The sequence below is a fragment of the Halichoerus grypus genome, chromosome 7 (assembly GCF_964656455.1).
Source record: "Halichoerus grypus chromosome 7, mHalGry1.hap1.1, whole genome shotgun sequence".
In the NCBI taxonomy this organism is placed as follows: domain Eukaryota; kingdom Metazoa; phylum Chordata; class Mammalia; order Carnivora; family Phocidae; genus Halichoerus; species Halichoerus grypus.
The window spans coordinates 30,850,877-30,872,718 of record NC_135718.1 but is presented as its reverse complement, the minus strand read 5'-3'; the positions used below and the strand labels follow the sequence as shown (position 1 = coordinate 30,872,718).

The 21,842-nt window shown below is 35.7% G+C and overlaps 1 protein-coding gene and 1 non-coding gene across 10 annotated transcripts in view; both read left to right on the top strand.

Annotated features, from left to right (window-relative positions):
- LCOR (ligand dependent nuclear receptor corepressor) overlaps positions 1 to 21,842 on the top strand; it is a 143,473-nt gene that overhangs the window by 79,344 nt on the left and 42,287 nt on the right. For all 9 annotated transcript variants that reach the window (XM_078077304.1, XM_036111597.2, XM_078077303.1 and 6 more), the window contains 2 exons: positions 14,289 to 14,421; positions 19,750 to 20,037. In XM_078077304.1, coding sequence (XP_077933430.1) covers positions 19,800 to 20,037 — 238 coding nt within the window. In that variant the 5' untranslated portion in view covers positions 14,289 to 14,421; positions 19,750 to 19,799. The remainder of the gene's footprint in view (positions 1 to 14,288; positions 14,422 to 19,749; positions 20,038 to 21,842) is intronic.
- LOC118547949 (U6 spliceosomal RNA) lies at positions 12,140 to 12,246 on the top strand. Its single transcript, XR_004923359.1, has one exon. It is a non-coding gene; the product is annotated as a U6 spliceosomal RNA (small nuclear RNA).

Genomic DNA, 21,842 nt, shown 5'->3' with positions numbered 1-21,842 from the left:
CACATCGGGTTCCCTGCTCAGCAGGGAGTCTGCTTCTCCCTCTGACCCTCTTACCTCTCGTGCTATCTCTCATTCTCTCTCACTCAAATAAATAAATAAAATTTAAAAAAAAAAAATTTTTTTAAGTAGGCTCCATGCCCAGTGTGGAGCCCAGTGTGGGGTTTGAACTCATGACCCTGACAGATCATGACCTGAGCTGAGATCAAGAGTTGGATGCTTAACCAGCTGAGCTACCCAGGCACCCTAGAAATAATTTCACATTTATAGAAAAGTTGTAAGAATAGTATAAACACTTTTTTTTTTTTTAAGATTTTATTTATTTGAGAGAGAGCGAGTGAGAGGGAAAGTACAAACGGGGAGGGAGGGGTGGCGGAGGGAGAGGGAGAAGCAGACTCCTCTCCAGGATCATGACCTGAGCCGAAGGCAGATGCTTAACTGACTGAGCCACCCAGCTGCCCAAGAATAGTATAAAAACTTTTAAATACCCTTCACCTAGATTTACCAGTTGTTAACATTTTGCCACGTTTGCTTTACTATTCATTCTCATTCTTTCTCCCTCAGAGATACTACATAAAACATACACAGATTTTCCTGAACCATATCAGAAGTTACAGACATCATACCCCTCATACCTGTCTATTCCTCAATATTTCCTTGTATATTTCCTAAGAATAAGGGTATCCATTTACTAAACTACACAGTGCATTTACCAAAAATCAAGCAGGTTAACTTCAGTATGGTATTTAATCTGTGACTCTCATTCAAATTTTACCAGTTGTCCCAGTGACTTTATAGGTTTTTTTTTTTTTTTTTTACCCCCTCCTTTAGTTCAAAATTCAATTTAGGATCATTAAGTTTGATTTTCTACTCTTTAGTCTCCTTTAATCTAGAATGGTTCTTCAGACTTATTTGTTTATTTAAATTCAATTTGGTTAACATATACTATTAGTTTCAGGGGTAGAATTTAGTGATTCATCAGTTGCATAGAACATCCAGTGCTCATTACATCAAGTGCCCTCCTTAATGCCCATCACCCAATTATCCCATTCCCCCCACCCACCTCTCCTCCAGCAACCCTCCTTTTGTTTCCTGTAGTCTCTTATGATTTGCCTCCTTCTCTGTTTCCATCTTATTTTTCCAGATTTACCTTTTTTAAAAAGATTTTATTTATTTATTTGACAGAGAGAGAGCGTGAGAGCACAAGCAGGGGGAGTGGCAGGCAAAGGCAGAGGGAGAAGCAGACTCCCCACAGAGCAGGGGAAGCCTGATGTGGGACTTGATCCCAGGACCCTGGGATCATGACCTGAGCTGAAGGCAGTTGCTTAACCAACTGAGCCACCCAGGCATCCCAGATTTACTTATTTTTAATGATACTGACATTTTGGAAGAGTACTGGTCGTTTGTTTTGTAGAATGTCTTTCAGTTTAGGTTTTGTGATGTTTCTTCATGATAAAATTCATGTCATGATCTTTTAGCAGGAGTATTAAATAAGTGATATTGTATCCTTGTCAGTGTATCACATCATGAAACACCATTTTAGCTTAGTAGGTGGTGTTTACTCTGATCACTTGACAAGGTTGATGTTCACTAGGTTTCTCCACTGAAGTGGTTCTTTTTCCTCCTTGTAATTAATAAGTAATTTGTGAAGAGGTACTTTGAGACTATGTAAATATCTCTTCTTTACTAAACTTTCATCCACTTTAGTTTTGTAATCTCTTGCTGGAATCAGTTATTTTTTTGATGACTTGGAAATTGTTATTTTTCTATTATTCCTCTACAATTTTTAGTTCACTTTATACTGTGAAGAAGAGCTTTCCCATTCCGTCTGTCAGTTTGGAGTTAAAATTTTTAGTTTGTTCAAATATATCATCCAGTGTCCTAGATTTGATTAGTGGGACCCCCTTCAAGCCACCTACTATGTCCTTCTGACATGTCCCCATCATTTTTTGAGCACTTTAATACTTTCTGGTACAGCAAGATACTCTACGTTGAACTTGTCTTTTCCCTGCTCCAGTACTGGTATTTTTTCCAGTATTTTTTTGGAGGAGGGGTGGCTCTGGTTCCTTTGGTGATGCACGTATCCCTTTTTTGGCCAGTCTGCATACAACTTCATTAACAAAGACCAGCTTTTGGGCAAGACTCAGCCTCCTTATCTTGATTTATATCTTAAGATATAGCAAAAATAGTGAAAAATAGTGAAATGTCAACAATTCATAGTGACTGACAGTAGTATATCCAGATTACTATGCAAAAAGTAGATGGCAAGTAAAAAGTACTGTTTTTCAACCTAAAAGTATGCTTGCTTGCATAGAAGGATATTTATATGAGGTTTTGAAAATAAGTGTCACATTTCTTCATGATTCTAAAAATGTACGTAAGGATCGTTTGTTTGATTTCAAGTGCCAGAAATCAGTGATATGTTCAGTATCTTGTGTCTTTAACCGTGAACCTATTTTTAATGATTTTTTATGAGGTAATATTTATATACAGTAAAATTAATCCATTTAAGAGTTCAGATTAATAGATTTTGGTAAATGTATACAGTTGTATAACTACCAGCACAGTCAAGGTCAGGACAGTTCCCTCACCCTAAAAAGCTTTCTCATGTTCCTTTGTTAGTCATTCCCTTTCCTGGACCCTCCAACTCAGTCAATCACTCTAGTTTTACCTCTTCTAGATAGATTTTTATATAATAAGAATCATATAGTATGTAGTCTTTTATATTTGACTCCTTTCATTTAGTATAATTTTTTTGATATTTATTATTTTTGCATATACTCTTGTTCCTTTTTATTGCTTAGTAGGTCTCCATAGCATATATCTGCAACTATTTCTCTGTTCACTTTTTTATGGACTTTTGAATGTTTCCAGATGTTGGCTATTAGACTTACTCACATATAAGCCTTTGGACATATATTTTCATCTCTCTCGGATAAATACCTAGAATTGGAATTATTGGGTAGTATTATAATTGTATATTTAACCTTGTACTTCCATATGGTTCAATTTAATTTAACCATTTTGTGATACCATCAGCAATGTATAGGAGTTCTAATGTTCCTCATTTTGCCAACATTTGATATTGTAAGTCTTTTTTAACTTTAAACATTCTGGTGGATCTGTAGTGGTGTCTCACTATGATTTTAATTTTCATTTCCTTGTTGATTAGTGATGAACATCTTTACACATATCTTATGTAAAACATTTGTTTGAATCTTGTCTCCATTTTTAAAAACTTAAGTGGTAATAGTTCTTTATACAGTCTATATAAGACTTCTTGTCATTTTTTTCTTTTAAAATTCATGTTTTTATCAAGAAAATCTCGTGCTTTCTTTTAGAAGCTTATTAGTGTTGACTCTTATATTTTGATATCTGATCCATTTCTAGTTAATTTTTCTGTATAGTGTGACTTAAGTGTTGAGGTTTATTATTTTTCGTAAGATAACCCAGTTATTCTAACACCGTCTTTCCCCCTATTAAATTCCTTGGCATCTTTGTTGCATCAGTTGACAATATACCTGTGGGTATATTTCTGGACTCTGTTATTTGCCATTGAACTATATTATCTATTTTTACACCAATACCAGTTTTTTGATTAGTGTATCTTTATGTCTGAAAATCAAATAGTACTAGTTCTCCAACTTTGTTTTTCTTTTTCAGACTTGTTCTGCTAATCTAGGTCTTTCTACATAAATTTTAGAATCAATATATCAATTTTTCAAAAAGCCTTTTAGAATTTTGATTTAGGATTGCATTGAATCTCTAGAGCAATTTTGAGAGAATTATCATATTAGCAACATCGAGTCTTCCAGTTTATGATCATAGTTTATATCATTTTTATATCTTCTTTAATTTCCCTCAGAAGTGTTTTGTAGTATTGCTTCCCTTCAGCCTGAAGAATTTCCTTTAACCATTTCTAGTAGTACAAAGAGATAGCAACTCTGAAGTTGTAGGGAAAAGTATAAGCTTCTTATTTGAAAACATCTTTCGGATATTTGTTTTATTGCCATTCCCAAAAAGATAGTAAAAGATAATAAGAGTATATTATATGGATTGTGTAGGTAGAGATAACCAAGAGCTTAATAAAGAACTTGAGGTCTTTTCTATTGAAGATCCCAACCCACTGGGTATTAAGTCTCCTTTCCTCCTTTGGGTGATGGATCATCATACCACACAGTGTTGACGGCTTCTGCAGCTCTCTCTTCCTTTACCTCTCCTTATCACCTTCACAGCTCCCTTAAAAGAAATTACCTTATATTGGAAAATTGACACAAACTTGTGAGGCTACCAGAAAACATAGCAATTGAAGATAGATGACCTACACTTTCCCTGAAAGCTGTGTACAAAATTAACTTTTACACACACACACACACACACACACATTTTTTTCATTTATGCCAGCACTAGCAGTTAGAAAATAAAGGAAACATCCTTTTCACCATAATGACAATAAAAATGTAAAATAATAAATAATGTGGGAACTATGTGAATAAACAACAAAATTTTAATTGAGATCCATTAAAGCCCACTTGGATAAATGTAAAGCAGCTCCTAAAAATAAGAAGACTGAATATTTTTAAGGATGTTACATTCTTCCTGAAATACTTTCTAAGTATAATGCTCTTCAGATCAAAACCACAATGTCTTCTTTGGGGAGCTGGTGGTAGTGGGAAAAGAGTTGACTAAGTTATTTTAAATATAATCTGAAAGAATAAAGCTAGAATGGCCAAGACATTTTGGAAAATATGAATAATGAATAGGGATTTGCCTTCCCAAATACTAAGACTTACTATAAACACATAATTTTTTTTTTTTTTTAAGATTTTATTTATTTATTTGACAGAGAGAGATAGCGAGAGCAGGAACACAAGCAGGGGGAGTGGGAGAGGGAGAAACAGGCCTCCTGCCGAGCAGGGAGCCCGATGTGGGGCTCGATCCTAGGACCCTGGGATCATGACCTGAGCCGAAGGCAGACGCCTAACGACTGAGCCACCCAGGCGCCCCAACACATAATAATTTTTAAAATATGATACCGATGATGCTTTTTTCAGTTCTTTATTAAGGAGAGAGCTTTTAAAAAACATGACTACTCCCTACTGCAGAGCTGCAGAATCTAACGCTTTGACAGTATATTCTAGGCATATATGCTTTTAAGAAGCTCACAGTAGAAAAAGAAAGGAAGCAGCAGCAGCTCAGAGTAGATTCTGATATGACAGAATCACCTGTGGCTATGAGTAAACCAGTCCAGGAGGACCAATTCCTGAATTCTGAAGGAAACCAGGGGATATAAGTTCCAATTTATATCTCCAACTTTATTCCTATTATGTTCTGAGCCAACAACTTGTTCTTTAATAACTAGGGATAATAACTGTGGTTTTTTTATTTACAGAAAAGTATGTCACATCATTTTGTTATTTTTTTGCCATACCATACGTAGTGACTCCTTTTAAAATTCAGATATGAGGGAGGGGAAATGACATGAATTTACTCTTTTTGTATCTCCTAGCTCTTGTGTTAACTTTATTAGCTCTGTGTCATATGAACTTTTTTGTTCTTGTTGGTTCATTTTGGTTTATAGTTTAATATGTACAGTGAGGGAGGATGATCTATATTTTGTTTGTACATCATTGCTATACATTTTTTAAGATTTTATTTATTTGAGAGAGAGAGCTTTATTTGAGAGAGAGAGAGCGCGCGGGCAGGGAGCAGAGGGAGAGGGAGGGAGAAAGAATCTCAGGCCGACTTTGTGCTGATCACAGAGCCTAACGCAGGCTCGATACCATGACCTGAGCTGAAACCAAGAGTTGGACATTTAACCAACTGAGCCACCCCAGAGCCCCACATCGCTGCTATAAATTTTTAACTTGGTGACTAGATGCAGTTGAAAAAAGTATGTGATGTTATGTTATATTTTTCATCTTTGGCTATTATTCTGGATAAAAATAAGCGAAATAACCATTTGACTGGTGAAAATTATTTTAAAACAGCCACTTAAACTCTGGAAATAACTATCTTAAGGGCGTACAGCAAACGGAGAATCTTTGTTCAAAAAAAATCTACTAAATCTCAGTAAGAACAGTGGGACTCTGGCATTTGACCCATGACCCACTCCCACCCACCTCACTGAGCTCAGCTTGAGGGAAGCTCTACTCTGAGCAGGAGGAGCAGACTATGGGCTTCTCTCATACCTTCTAGCTTCTTGTTGCAGATACTTTCTTCCAGGCAGCTGAGGTCGAAAAGCCTAGTGCTCCTTTCATTCACTCACCCGTTACTCAGAGTGGAAGTCTACTCCAGGCGCAGCAGATTGAGAATACTGAGCTTTGGGCCAGGCATCATTCATAAGGCAGAAGTTCTATGCCAGGAGAGGCAAGTCATCCAGCACCCCCTCTCATAAAGCACAGATGTCACTCTGAGAGAAGTTGGTTATTGTTCCAGCCCCCAGTTTCTGTGCAGTGTCACAAAGGTTCTTCCAAAGGGAAAGGCAGGCTTTGAGAACAGAGAACTCTATAGCTCTCTTAAGGGAACTGACTTTATCTGGAACAGAGCTTACAAAAAGTTGTTGTTGAATATGATGAAGATTTTTGTGGTGAATAATTGAGGCTGGTAGCTCTATAATACTAGTAGCAACAAGTGTGAAATGTCAGACCAGTTAGAATTTTTACCAGAAAAGAGAGAACCAGAAAAAAAAGATAGCTAAAAGAGCCCTCCTGGGATTGGAGTAAGCCTCAAAGACTGGCAAACAGACCTAGCCCCTGCAAAGAGACTCCACTCTTACTGGAACAGAGAGTGGTACAATTTATGCACTGTGGTGTGGCAGAAACACACCAGTGAAACAAATTAGTAGAGGCTACCAGCTGGATGTGTGATACCGCCACAGGCAGAGCAGCAAGAAGCTTCTAAAGGGAAGACCTGAGAAAGAAACTGCCAGAGAGTCTACCTGAACGCACAGTCATTCCTGGTGGACAGGGAGACTGCATGCTCAAGACAGCATCCCCTGAGAAGTGATATCAGAGGCTGCACAGTGCTAGTGAAATAGACTTCAATGACCCTAGAGATAAAGAGGGACATTTTTTTTAATGATAAAAGGGTCATTCTATCAGAAAGACATAATTATATCCTTACCTAACAACAGAGCCCCAAAATGCATGAAGCAGAATGTGACAGCAGTGAGGGGAGAAATAGTTCAACAACAATAGTTGGATATGTTAATATTCCACTTTCAGTAATGGATAGAGCATCTAGGCAGAAGATCAACAAAGATGGAAGACTTGAACAACACTATGTATCAACTAGACCTAACAAGATATTTATATAGAACACCCAAAAAAGAACAAAATACTCATTCTTAACTGTACATAGAACATTCTCCAGGAAAAGACTTTCTGCTAGGCCATAAAAAAATTAAAGGATTGCAGTCATATAAAATGTTTTCCCACTACAGAGGAGTGATACTAGAAATCAATTACAGAGGAAATATGAGGAATTCACAAACGTGGATATTAAATACCACTTTTAAATAATCAGTAGATCAAAGAAGAAATGACAAAGGAAATTAGAAAATATTTTGAGATGAATTAAAAACAAAGCCAAAACATACCAAAACTTATGAGATGTAGCCAACAGCACCTAGACCAGAATTTATAGCTGCAAATGCCTATATTTAAAAAGATTTCAGTTCAATACCCTGTCTTCCTTAAAAGACTAGAAAAAGAAGAGCATACTAAATCCAAAGCAAGTGGAAAGAAGGAAATAATGATTAGAGCAGAAATAAATGAAATAGTATAGAAAAATAGAGAAATCAACAAAATCAAAGGTTGGCTCTTTGAAAAGAGCCAACAAAATTGATAAATGTTTTACCTAGGGCTGATCAAGAGAAAAAGACTCAAATTACTAAATCACAAATGATATAGGGGAAATTACTACTGACCTTACAGAAATAAAAAGAATTTAAGGGATAATGTATATATTAGCAGACTAGGTAATTTAGATGAAATAAGCAAATGCCTAGAAATACACAAACTACTGAAACTGACATAAGAAGAAATAGAAAATCTGAACCAAGCTTTGTTGTGGGATGACATGTCTCCCCCACGCCACCCACCCCCCCAAAAAAGACATGTTGAAGTTCTCATCCCTGGTACTTATGAACATGACCTTATTTGGAAATAGGGTCTTTGCAAATTAATCAAGTTAAGATGAAGTTACACTGGATTAGAGTGGGTCCTAAATCCAATGACTGGTATCTTTATAAGAAGAGAGGTTTGGAGACTGAGGCACACACAGGGCAGAAGGCCATGTAAAGATGGAAGTAGAAATTGACTTATGCTGTCACAAGCCAAGAAATGCCAAAGATTGTTGGAAACTACCAGAAGCTAGGAGAAAGCGGGGAAGGATTCTTTCGAAGAGCCTTCAGAAGGAGCGTGGCTCTGTTGACACCTTAATTGCAGATTTCTAGATTCCAGAGCTGTGAGAGAATGAGTTTCTGCAGTTCTAAGCCACTCAGTTTGTGGTAATACATTACAGTAGCCCTAGGAAATTAATGCAACCTAGAACAAGTAAAGAGATTGAATTTGTCATTTTATTTTATTTTTTTTTAAGATTTTATTTATTTATTTGACAGAGAGAGACACAGCGAGAGAGGGAACACAAGCAGGGGGAGTCGGGGAGGGAGAAACAGGCTTCCCGCTGAGCAGGGAGCCCTATGTGGGGCTCGATCACAGGGCCCTGGTATCATGACCTGAGCCGAAGGCAGACGCCCAACGACTGAGCCACCCATGCACCCCTGAATTTGTAATTTTAAAACTTTAATCAAAGCCCATGGCCAGACATCTTCACTGGTGATTTCTATCAGATATTTTTGAAAGAATTAATACCAATTCTTCACAAACTTATCTAAAATATAGAGGAACATTTACTCACTCTGTGAGACCAGTATTATTTGAATACCAAAACCAGACAGAGAAGTCCTGAGAAAAGGATACTTCAGACGAGTATCACTTATTTATACCAAGAACAACAATAAAATTCTTAACAAAATATTAGCAAACCAAATCAAACAACATATGAAGACTGTTATACACCCTTACCAAGTGAGATTTATTTCAGGAATGCAAGGTTGGTTTACATTACAAAATCAATTAATCTAATGTAATACAATGCATTAATGGAATAAGTGATAGGAACCACATGATCATCACAATGGATGCCCTCCCCCAAAAGTGTTTGACCAAATTCAACACCTTTTCATGATAAAAACATGCAACACACTAGGAATAGAAGAGAAATTCCTTAGCCTAACTCACGAAAGTACATAGCTGTGGTGGAAAGTTGAACATTTTTCCGCCTAAAATTAGGGACGAGACAAGGTTGTCCACTCTCATTTCTGTGTATTGTATTGTACCTGAGGCACTAGCCTTGGCAATTAGTAAAAAAAGAAACCAGAGTTACCCAGATTACAAAAAGTGTCTATTTGTAGATGACATGATGTTGTATATGGAAAATCCTAAAGAATCTTAACAGCACACTGTTAGAGTTAATAAGTTCAGCAAGGTTGTAGAATACAGCATTTTGAAAAAAAATGGGGGCGCCTGAGTGGCTCAGTCGGTTAAGCGTCTACCCTCAAGCTCAGGTCACAATCCTAGGGTCCTGGGATCGAGTCCCACATCGGGCTTCTTGCTCAGCAGGGAGCCTGCTTCTCCCTCTGCCTCTCTCTTTCTCTCTCATGAATAAATAATAAAATCTTTTAAAAAATAAAAAAAATGGTGGTATTTCTAGACAAATAACAGTGAACAATCTGAACATGAAAATTAAGAAAACAGTTCCATTTACAGTAGCATCCAAAAGAATAAAATACTTAGGAATAATTTTAAGATGTTTAAGACTTGTACACTGTAAATTTAAAAAAATTGTTGAAATAAATTAAAGATCTAAATAAACAGAAAGGTATCTCATGTTCATGAATTGGAATACTTAATGTTATAAAAATGGCATTGCTTCCCAGAATGGCCTGCAGATTCAGTGCATTCTCTGTCAAGACCTCTACTACCTTCATTGCAGAAATTGAGAATCTGATCTTAAAATTCGTACGAAAATTCAAGAGATGCATGAATAGCCAAAACAATCTTATAAAAGAAGAGAGGACTTAACACTTCACAATTTCAGAACTTGACTACAAAACTACTGTGATCAACATACTGTGTTACTGGCTTACAGATGGGAAATGTAGATCAGTGGAATAGAATTGGGTGTCCAGAAGTAAATTTATGGCTAGTGATTCATTTTTTTTTTCAAAGATTTTTTATTTCTTTATTAGAGAGGGAGTGAGTTGAGTGAGAGAGAGCACAAGCTGGGAGGAGAGGCAGAGAGAGAGGGAGAAGCTGACTACCTGCTGAGCAGGGAGGCTGATGTGGGACTCGATCCCAGGACCCTGGGATCATGACATGAGCCAAAGGCAGATGCTTAACCAACTGAGCCACCCAGGCTCCCCTGGCTAGTGATTCTTGACAAAGGAAGTTGGACCCCTTCTTATACCATACACAAAAGTTTACTTGAAATGGAACATATACCTAAAAGGAAGTTCTAAAACTATACATTTAGAAGAAAACATAGGAGTAAATCTTCATGACCTTGGGTTAGCCACTAGTTTTTTAGATATAATACCAAAAGCACAAACGACCAAAAAATTAGATAAATTGAAATTCATTAAAATTAAAAACTTTTGGAGGTGCCTGGGTGGCTTAGTTAAGCATCTGCCTTCAGCTCCGGTCATGATCCCGGGGTCCTGGGATTGAGTCCTGCATCGGGGGGAGCCTGCTTGTGCCTCTGCCTGCTGCTCCCCCTGCTTGTGCTCTCTCTCTCTGTGTCAAATAAATAAATAAATAAAATCTTTTTTTTTTTTAATTTAAAACCTTTTTACTGCTAACAGTAGTAGCATAAATGAAGAGATAAGCTCACTGATGGCAGAAAATATTTGCAAATCTTACATCTGATAATGGACTTACATCCAGAATATATTAAGAGTTCTTACAACTCAACATTAAAAAGGTAGATAGCCCAATTAAACACCAGGCAAACATATGAATAGACGTTTCTCCAAAGAAGGTATTTAAATGACCAATTAGATGTTCAACATCAGTAGTCATTAGGGAAATATAAATCTGAACCATGAGGCACCACTTCTTGTGTACTAGAATGGATGTAATCAAAAAGATAACAAGTGTTCATGAGTATGTGGAGAAGTTATGAGTCATTTTCTCATTGCTGTTGAGAATATGAAATGGTGCACCTGCTTTGGAAGATGGTTTAGTACTTCCTCAGAATGGTAAACATAATTAAGACATGATCCAGAAATGCCACTCCTAAATATATATCCAGGAGAAACGAAAATATACATCCACACAAATATTAAAGGCAACGTTATTTGTATCATAGTAGCCAGAAAGTGGAACCTAAATGGTCATAACTGATGATTGGATAAAATGTGCTGTATCCATACAATGGAATATTGTTTGGCACTAAAAAGGAAGGAAGTACTGGTACATGCTACAACATGGTGAACCTTGAAAACATTATTTCAGGAGGAAGAAGTCAGTCTCTCTCTCTCTCTCTCTCTCTCTCTCACACACACACACACACACGAATATTGCACAATTCCATTTATACAAAATATCCAGAATAAGCAAGTCCATAGAAACAAAAAGTAATAACAGTGGTTGCCTAGGGTTGGGGCAAATGGGAGAATGGGGAGTAGCTGTTATGGGTACAGGGTTTACTTCTGGGGTACAGATATGTTCTAAAGTTTATCATGGTGATGGTCCCACACCTCTGTGAACCTACCAAAAAGAAAACATTGAATTTTACACTTCAAATGGGTGACTTGTGTGGTATGTGGTATGTCTATTATGTCTTAGTAAAACTATTCAAAAACAAAACAAATAGGTGTGACTGTAATTAATGTGAGCCAACTGAAAGTTATCTGTATGTTTCAGAGTCCAGGTTGATAAAATTGGTTAAAATTGTTTAATTCAAGAAAAAACAGGTAGCACCTCCCTTACTGAGTGCTATGTTAGTTGCTATGAGTTGATTTAGTAAGACAGTAGACTGAATGCAACATTAAACATGGTTGAAATATAGGTGTTCTGTGCTCGCTTCGGCAGCACATATACTAAAATTGGAATGATACAGAGAAGATTAGCATGGCCCCTGTGCAAGGATGACACACAAATTGGTGAAGCGTTCCGTATTTTTGTGATGAGCACCGGGTGTTGTATGTAAGTGTTGAATCACTAAATTCTACACCTGATATTATACTGTATATTAACTAGCAGGAATTTAAATAAAAACTTGGGGGAAAAAATACACGGTTTGTAAACGTGTATGTAGAATCATTCACTGAAACTACACTGTACAATGCATCCTTCAACTAACATCTTCTCTAAGATTTTCTAAACATGAAAAATAAATACAGATATTCTGCTCAAAGTCTGACTGAACTGACTGAATGTAAGACTAAGGAGTTAAGTACAGTTCATACATGTAATGTCGCATTTTAAAAATCACTAAACGATGATAGTTGAGGTAATTTTATTGGACTCTTTAATTAATATCTATTCCTAATACCTTTTAGATATTAAATCTGTATCAAAATTACATTATTTTGTGATTCATTTTAAAAAGTTACTTAATTTCTTTAGGCTACAAAAGAGAATGTTGGCAAATACAACTATAGTAAAGGTTTTCATAATGATTTATAACACAATATTTTCTTTTATGTGGCAGACTTAATATGTCATATAGAAGTTATATGGGATGATTATTTTAATTTTATTATGCAAGAGAGTTCTTCATATTAAACTATTTGTAATATATAATTGATGCAAAATGTGTCTTTGCAAAATACTCTTTTGGTTGTGCTATCAACACAGTTTGGATGATGGGGGAATCATAAAAAGCCGGTTGCAAATGTCATTGGGTGTATTTGAAATCTTTAAGAAAATTGTTTGTGGATTATAACATTCTTTCAGTGTCTTGTTTATTACTTCCTTTTCATTGTGTCAAGGCATGTCCTCATTTTCTTATTTAGAAATGGACTTTTAAGTTTTCCATGACATAAGTAAATGCATATGGCGATACATTGCAGTGATTTGAAGTAAATTATATGCGCTGGAACTTAACACGTTAAACATGTACTTTGCTTTTCTTTACACTTTTATTTTCTATTATCATAGTTTCCTGTTTATTAGCTACAAGAGTGGAAATAAGTACAAAGCATTAACAACCTAGTCTAGTGCTCCTGCAGTCTGAGAACAGATTCTGGGAATGTTTGGGATGAGTTAGTTAGTTCAGCATTTTGAAACTTTTTGAACAGGACTTAAATTTTTATATTGTAAACATTTTTAAGCATAAATAGAAATGTTTACCTTTAGAACACGCGATGCACTCTATTTTTAAAGTCTTTTTTCCAGAGCCAGTTTTAACCTATTAATTTCACAACTCTAAACATTTGAAAGCTATAGTTTATGAAATAGTATTCTAGGGACAGAATTATAAATTTAGATAACTTTCTCTTTGAGTTTTCCCTTCTTGAGAGCTTGTTTGGAGGTTCTAGCAGGGGAGTGCAGCTACTCGTATACCCTTGACCGTAGAACGGTCCCCCTCTATCGGGGAAGGTCGTCCTCTTCGACCGAGTGCGCAGCTTCGGGAGGGACGCACATGGAGCGGTGAGGGAGGAAGGGGACACCCGCCTAGCCAGCCAGATCAGCCGAATCAACCCTGGCGATCAATGGGGAGACAGATGTCGCAGCCAGATCGCCCTCACATCCTGAGTTTTCCCTTCTTATGGCCCTTTTAAAAATGTTTGTTTTGTGTCTGGAAAAAACATCTTGAATTTGGAGAGCAAACATGATTCTCAAATAATATTTAGGATTTAAGGTATCTTTTTGTCTGAGTTGAATTGTGTGTGAACTGTTGCTATATAGTGTAATAAGAACCGTTATATTTGAAGCTCAAGAAAAATTTTCCTTTAGTAATATTAGCTTAATTAGAGTTTATCTGTAAATTTTAAACATAATTCATAAGATAAATAAAAACCACCCGAAGTGTATTTTTACATTCACTTTGCTTTTTGTGGAGATAACTTTTATTCTGATTTGAAGTTTTAAAATATTTTAATTGTATTAGACTGATTTGTCTTATCTGTTACTAACATTTGTCTTTGATTTTGCATCTGTGCTTTTGATACTGAATGGGGAAAGATCTTTGTGCAAATATTTCACCAAATATTTTTACAGGGACACTTAGTCGGTCTGGATGAACCAGCTTCGGGAGCTGGGCAAGAAGCTCTGCTTAAACAAGAGCAAGCAAAAATCATTCGATTCGAGAGACAAGCAGAAGAGTTCCTCAATGCAGTCTTTTATAGAAAAGGTTGGTTCTAGCGAAGAATGGCGTTTAGCAGCATCTGCTTGTCTTATATTAATTTCCTTAATTTTAATGTCATTTTTTAAAAGTCACTTTAAAAAATATTTATCTTTATTGATAATATACTTTATATTCCTTTGGTCAAGTTAAATTTGGAATAGGGTAAGGCAACCCCTCTCCCTCCTTTTCATTCTGAAGTGATTGTGTCTTGTAAGATTTTATTAGTTAAATAGTTCCTGAAAGTATTATGAATGTCTGAAAATTCTAAGGTTTCAGCAGTACAGTGTTTTCTCAGACAAATATTCTTACATAGTTAGTTTTAATCACAGATAACCATAAAACCCAACTTCTAAAATAAAATTTTAGTAATTCCTCACTGAAATTCATTTGTAAAGAAGAGGTTAAGTTATATCTTAAAATTAGATTTACAGCATTTCTTCCTTGATATAGTCTTCACTCAAATTTCATTGAATTATTAAAATTGGAGAAAGAAATTCATTATTATACAATAAAACTTATACCCCATATGTTGGAGGTGGTATTTAATAGCTCTACCTTTTAGATTTTTCAGTTTTTCTTTCTTCTTGAAACTTTTGTAGACATGTTTCACATTTCTTTTCTCTGTTCACAAAGCATAATTGCCATCAGTCAAGACCTTCAGGATGCTTCCCTCCGTGATCCATTCTAGTGAAATCTTTACCTTCAAGAAATTCTTTCTAAATGGATTTGTATTCCTTAGTTATGTCTTTCCTTTAGTTCCAAGATGGAGATTACTGTGAGAAGTTCTAAAAAAGTTTCCTACAAACTCCTCATAATCCTGAATATTCCTTATTTAATCTTCAGCAGACTCAGTGATTCTGCTTTCTTTAATATTTTTTTATATGTTCTAGTTTACACCTCTCGTGCTCCTGGGAATTTCCTACTTCCCTCCAAAGTTAGAAGGGTGATTTTTACCTATACACTGGTTGAAAGTCTGATAAGTGCTATTCTAATTGGTTGTTTACAGTTGGAGACCAACTGATGTTCTGCTTAATGTGGTCAGTATTTTCAAAATGGAGTATGAAGTTAGGCATCAAATAAAATTAAGGAGTGAAGAAGATTATTGTTTTCAGAGGCACTTTTTTTCCTTCCATCAGATCCCTATGCAAAATTAAATCTTTTAGTACATCCTCACTTCTCTTTTCATCTCTCTAGCACCCTCTGACCTAAAGCTCCCAACTGAGGCTCCCATGCCCACTTTATCTTCCCCTTAGAGTATCCTGAATTCTAAAATTATGTTCAAAATAGTAATTGACTTAGTTTTACAAACATTGATTATTTTATTAAAGTAATTCACATTTAAAGTGTAAATGACAGATCAGTTCTGTCAGTTTTTTTGTTTTTTGTTTTTTTAAATTTTTATTTATTTGACAGACAGCAAGAGAGGGAACACAAGCTGGGGGAGTGGGAGAGGGAGAAGCAGGCCTCCCGCCGAGCAGGGAGCCCGATGTGGGGCTCGATCCCAGGACCCCGAGATCATGACTCAAGCCAAAGGCAGACACCCAATGACTGAGCCACCCAGGCGCCCAGTTCTGTCAGTTTATTAACAAAATAAAACATCTTTACAGCTCCTCTGCTGTTCTCTACTTTAGAATGTGTACTGAGTCATGGGTCTCTCCCTAATATACATGGAGAAAGAACTTTTCATCTACTCTTTGCTTACAGGGAGTTAATAAGGTCAATCATAAGCATATTCCTAAAGAGAATTCTAGCCGCTTTGTCTATTTCTGTCCCTTGTCATGTAGGAATAACTTAAAGTTCTTAAAAGTTTTCTTATTTAAACAAACTTTTGGGCACATGAGGGAATTTTTACCTCCAAATCAGGGTTAGGGTAGACTTCAAGAGATGAGAATACTCTGAAATTGTATGTAAAGTTAAATTTGTGTATTTGTATACTGGCATATGATGCTCAGAAAAAAGAACTATTGCTTTGTTATTGAAGTTCCTTCCTCCTTGTTTTATGCATTAATATTGTTATTTTTAGATATGGTATTAATCTTCATGAAAATGTCTTAACGATGACCATTAGTACTGTTCAGGTTATACCAAAAATGTGTAACATGAACAGATATGACAGGCAATTTAGTATGAAGGGGATTTTTTTTTTTTTTAATAAATAGCTCAGAGATTTGGATTTAGTTGTTACTAAGTATTGCAAATGAATGTTTTTTGTTTGGGAGGCGGGGCAGCGGGAGAGAAAGAATCTTAAACAGCCTTCATGCCCAGCTTAAGATCAGTGAGATCATGACTTAAGCTGAAATCAAGAGTCAGATGCTTAACTGACTGAGCCACCTGGGCACCCCGAAAATTTTATGTTTTAAATAATTACGAAAGGTACTATAAGCTAGATAGGGACATAGATGCAATTAAAGTAAGCTTTTGTGATATGGACTCTATAATAAATTGCAGCTTACGAACAGTGTACCTTCTACAGCTGTCATTATCATATTCTTTCAGCTTGCTTTGTCACTTCTGTTAGAAAATTTGATACTTTCCTGAAAGTTGGATTTTTTTTAAAAAGTTATTTATTTTTAAATTTAAGATTTTGAGAGCGAGAGCATGCGTGCACACATGCACAAGAGTGGAGGGGAAAGGCAGAGGGAGAGGGAGAAGGAGAGAATCCCAAGCAGACGCCACGCTGAGCGTGGACCCGACTCGGGGCTCAATCTCATGACCCTGAGATCACAATCTGAGCCGAAACCAAGAGTTGGATGCTCAACTGACTGAACCACCCAGACGCCCCAGATTTGCATTTTTAAAAACACACAGGTGGCTGGTGATGTAGCATTTACTTGTTTTCCTGGAGTTTTAATTTTGATTTGATTAGTTGTTTTTACTTGACTCCGTTGTGTATGTTCCCCAAGGCATATCTAGGTTTATAGAAGTTGTGTTTTAAGTAAGTGAAAGAATGAAATGTGTTCAGGAAACTTCAAAGGATGTAGAAATTCAAATGGTAGAGATGTCATCAATTTGTGAATATGAATTGTGTTTTATGATTATGTTCTTCATTCAAAAAAGAGGCAAGACAGACTGCAGGCATTTAAAGCTCAGAGGTAGCAATTTATGGTCTTTATCCTAAAATCTCTGACTCTTCACAAATCTCTTTAATTATATTTATGAATCTAATTAAACACAGACATCTCATAAATTCATTTTGCTTCCTATTTGGAAACGTTCTTCTTTATGAGTTACTGGGGATAAGAAGATACACTAATATATTAAAACTTGAAATTATATGCAGTCTTTCATTTGGAGGATGGATCTTAAGTGGAAAGCTAAATGAATATTAATAAGAATATTCAGTGGGTAGAGAGATTTCAAAAAAGCAGTGTGTGGCTAAAATGTTTATTAACATTTAAGGAACTTGTCAGTGGTTGCAATAATTTCTGAACCTTACCTAATTGAACACCTTAATTCTTAAACCATCTAGCATACTCTATAGAGAAGAAACGTCAGGTTAGAAATACTTGTTAGTAGAACAGAAATGTTACTGTTAAAGCAAACCTTATTAGACTTCAGAGAATTAAATATTCTGACTTTAGATTATCTTCTGGTATTGAATGTTATCTTTCAGGAAAAACGAAATTGTTCTTAGGAGTCCCATAAGGTTTTGATGATATGTGTATGTGTGTTTACTGTGGAGATTTTAGATTTTAATAGTAATAATCTAAATTTATAAATCAACCTAATTCCCTTCCAGCTCCAACTGTATTATGGGTAATTTACCTTCTATAGCTAAATCTTTAAAAGACCAAGGAAACTCAGGTTTTCTGAGAACTGTCTTCTAAAATCTCTGAAGTGTGGTGAAGTAAAGGTCACAAGTGTACGGAATATTAAGAGCACAGGGAGAGTTTTATTTATTTATTTTTATTTTTTTAAGATTTTATTTATTTATTTGACAGAGAGAGACACAGTGAGAGAGGGAACACAAGCAGGGGGAGTGGGAGAGGGAGAAGCAGGCTTCCCGCAGAGCAGGGAGCCCGATGCGGGGCTCGATCCCAGGACCCTGGGATCATGACCTGAGCCGAAGGCAGACGCTTAACGACTGAGCCGCCCAGGTGCTCCACGGGGAGAGTTTTAATCAGGGTTCTACCACTAACCATCTATACAAATTTGAAGAGGCCACTTATTCTTTAGACACATTAACCTCATTTGTCTAAAGAAAAACAAAACTTGATGAGTATCGATTGATTTAACTGATCCATTTATTACTCAACTAATATGAGTGCATCCTTTATGCCAGGCACGATTAGGTGCTGAGTGTACAGAGGTAAACAAACATAATCTCTGCTCTTGAGAAGCTTAGCCTCCCTGAGAGTGTGGTAACGGTGGAGGTGTGATGACATATTTATACGGAACATTTCCCTTTTATTTTCCCCCATTTGTCCCTCAAGGTCCCTTCCAGTGCTAAAAGTTCTTTGAGTTAATGAATTCATGTTTTAAAATTAACATTGATTAGAAATTGATAACTTAGGTGTTTATTTCATTGCTTCCGTAGCTATTATGTTTAATGATTAGTAGAGTGTATTTAAAGAACTCATGGAAAATATACGGGCTTAAGCTTTTGAGATTTGGCATTTAAACTCCTGGCCTAGGGGTTCTAAAATTGTGGTCCCTCGACCAGCTTCATCTAAAAACTTACTAGAAATGCCAGTCCTTGAGCTCACCCTAGAATTGCTGAATGAGTGACTCTGGGGATAGGACCCAGCAATCTGTTTTTATAAGCACTCAAAGTGATTCTCATGAGCCTGAAAATGGGAGGCTATTGCCCCAGTCTATCATGGATCTTATATTAAATATCTCCTTTTATAATTTTGATATGCCTTCAGTCTTTAACAGAAAGTAAATTAAGCACTCATGAACTGAGTAAGTAATCCATTCTTCAATAATTTAGGAAGAGGTAGCTGAGGAGGAAAGGTCTAGGAAAAACCAGAAATGATCTCTAGGTGGTAAACAGGAGGGTAATTATTTCATAAAAGAAGGGTTTGAGATTTCTGTATCAGGTAAGTGATTCTTACCCATAAGATATACTATTTGTTATCCCTTTATTTAATTTCATAATATTGAGGGGATGGTGTTTAGAAATGATTTTATGAAAATTTTATTTTTAAAAATCTGGAACTCAAGTTTTTAGAGATTAAAAATATAATTCTGAGAGGGAATACTACTTTTAAGATATTGCATTATAAGAAAAAAGATAAAATGAAATTTTATGTTTGCTTGAAAGCTGTCTTTTTTTTTTTTTTTTTTTAATACATTGTCCCAATTTAAAAGTAAATAAATCTTTGTTTACAGACAGTCCCTGGGTCTCCGACCCCAATATTCCCCTAGTGGCCCGTGAGATCATGCAGCGAATGATCCAACAATTTGCTGCTGAATATACCTCAAAAAATAGCTCTACTCAGGACCCCAGCCAGCCCAATAGCACAAAGAACCAAAGCCTGCCGAAAGCATCTCCAGTCACCACCTCTCCCACGGCTGCAACTACTCAGAACCCTGTGCTCAGCAAACTTCTCATGGCTGACCAAGACTCACCTCTGGACCTTACTGTCAGAAAGTCTCAGTCAGAACCTAGCGAACAAGGTATGGTTTGATGTCAAGGTCTCCTCTGTCCAATCAGAATACTTTAATTTGGGGAGAAAAAAAATTATTGGCAAGTAGGGCACCAGTAACAATAATAGGATAAAAACTAATGTGATTCTTAAATTATTCCTGACTCTGCAGTGATAGAGAAGAAATACAGATAAAATGGCTACCTTACGTATCAATAGTTCATAGTCACGATTAATGTACCACCCAGGAAAGTTAGGTGGATACAGTTGTTACTGATCTTTAATTTACTTGATATTTATGTAAATATTTTATACTTTCCAAAACTTTGCCATAGCCATTGTTTTTAAAACCCCTATGAAAAATTAAGTTTTCCCCCTATCCACCAGTGTTCTAGAATTAGCACCTGAGAAATAAATATGTCTTATTAGGTAGAAGTTATACACTACAAATGAAATTATAAGGCAAGAATGTGTATTGTTTGCATTTTTAAAAAAGAAACTCCTGGGGTTAGATATAATGAGGAAGACATTAGACACACCAGGTGGTTCAGTGTATTCAATATTTTATAAATACACAAACACATCCATATGTGTATATGCTGTAATATGAACTAATCTTAGAATATTTCCAAAAGGTAATTTTAATTTTTGGATGAGGATCCTAATTAAGGGAAAATTTGGTTTAAGAGGTTATCAGTTTTGCTTAGCACATATTTCTTGAATTTATGAAAAGTTTACTGTCTTAAATAGATTAAATATTTTTGTTGCTTTGTGATCTCATTTTACCTTTAATTTCACAAAGATGAAGTGAGCATTTTAATTCTGCCATTGCTTGACCCATTACAGATTGTAAATTGGTCATGTCTATTCTAATGAGATTCCTTGTCATAGAAATCTTATAAGGGTGTACAGAAAGTTATGAGATGTGTAGATTTATTGGTGAGAAATACAGGTTCATTTTGCAAAAAGTTTAATTTGTATGAAGAACCTCTTTGAAAGGACTTTCTTTTGCTTATTTTAAGTAATTTAAGAGGGATTTATACTTAATGGACTGGCTTTAGTTTATTAAAAAATGTATTTTTGAATAGTAGTTCTTGCTCTTTTCCTGTTTCTGGGTAACGAATAGCAATCACAATCTCAGAATTCTGAGATTTCCTAGTAGAACTCCTCATTGTCATATGTTCACATCGATCAGTGTACTTTTACTTTCGGTTACCAAAAGCAAAATTGTGCTTTTCTGTGCTTTTTCTTTTTGTTGAGGTTTATCTTTACCAAAGATTGGTAGCTTCCATTAAAAAACTCCTTGCTCAAAATATTGCATTAAAAACTTCAGGTTTACAATAGGAGAACGACCGCATAGAGGTTGTATTTAAAGTATTAATAGTGGAGATTAACGTATAAAGATGCTACTTAGTCTAATTTAACTCCTAGTTGGTGCTATGCTTAAGAGATATGTTGTACTGACAGTATGCTCTTGTCAACAGAAATTTAAGCTAGATGACGGGATTATAGTGTATAGTCTTTAAGTGAAACAAAATTTTTAAAATGATATTTCCCAAATGACTTTTCATGTGTTTGCAATGAAATCACAGTATATTTAGTATATTTAAGTAGACTTAAAATATATTGCCTGTTTGATTAGACAGATTTGGAAGTCTTTAAATAATAGTGTCTTTGGCAATATTTTAAGCAGTGTATTTGCTTATTAGATGTCTAATTGGGTTAAGATGTCTAATAGGACACTTTGTTCTATAAGATTACAGTTATATTTTTAGAAATATTAGTGACCCTAAAGGACAACACTTACTCTGTATGAGTGTGGGATTTTTGGTTTAC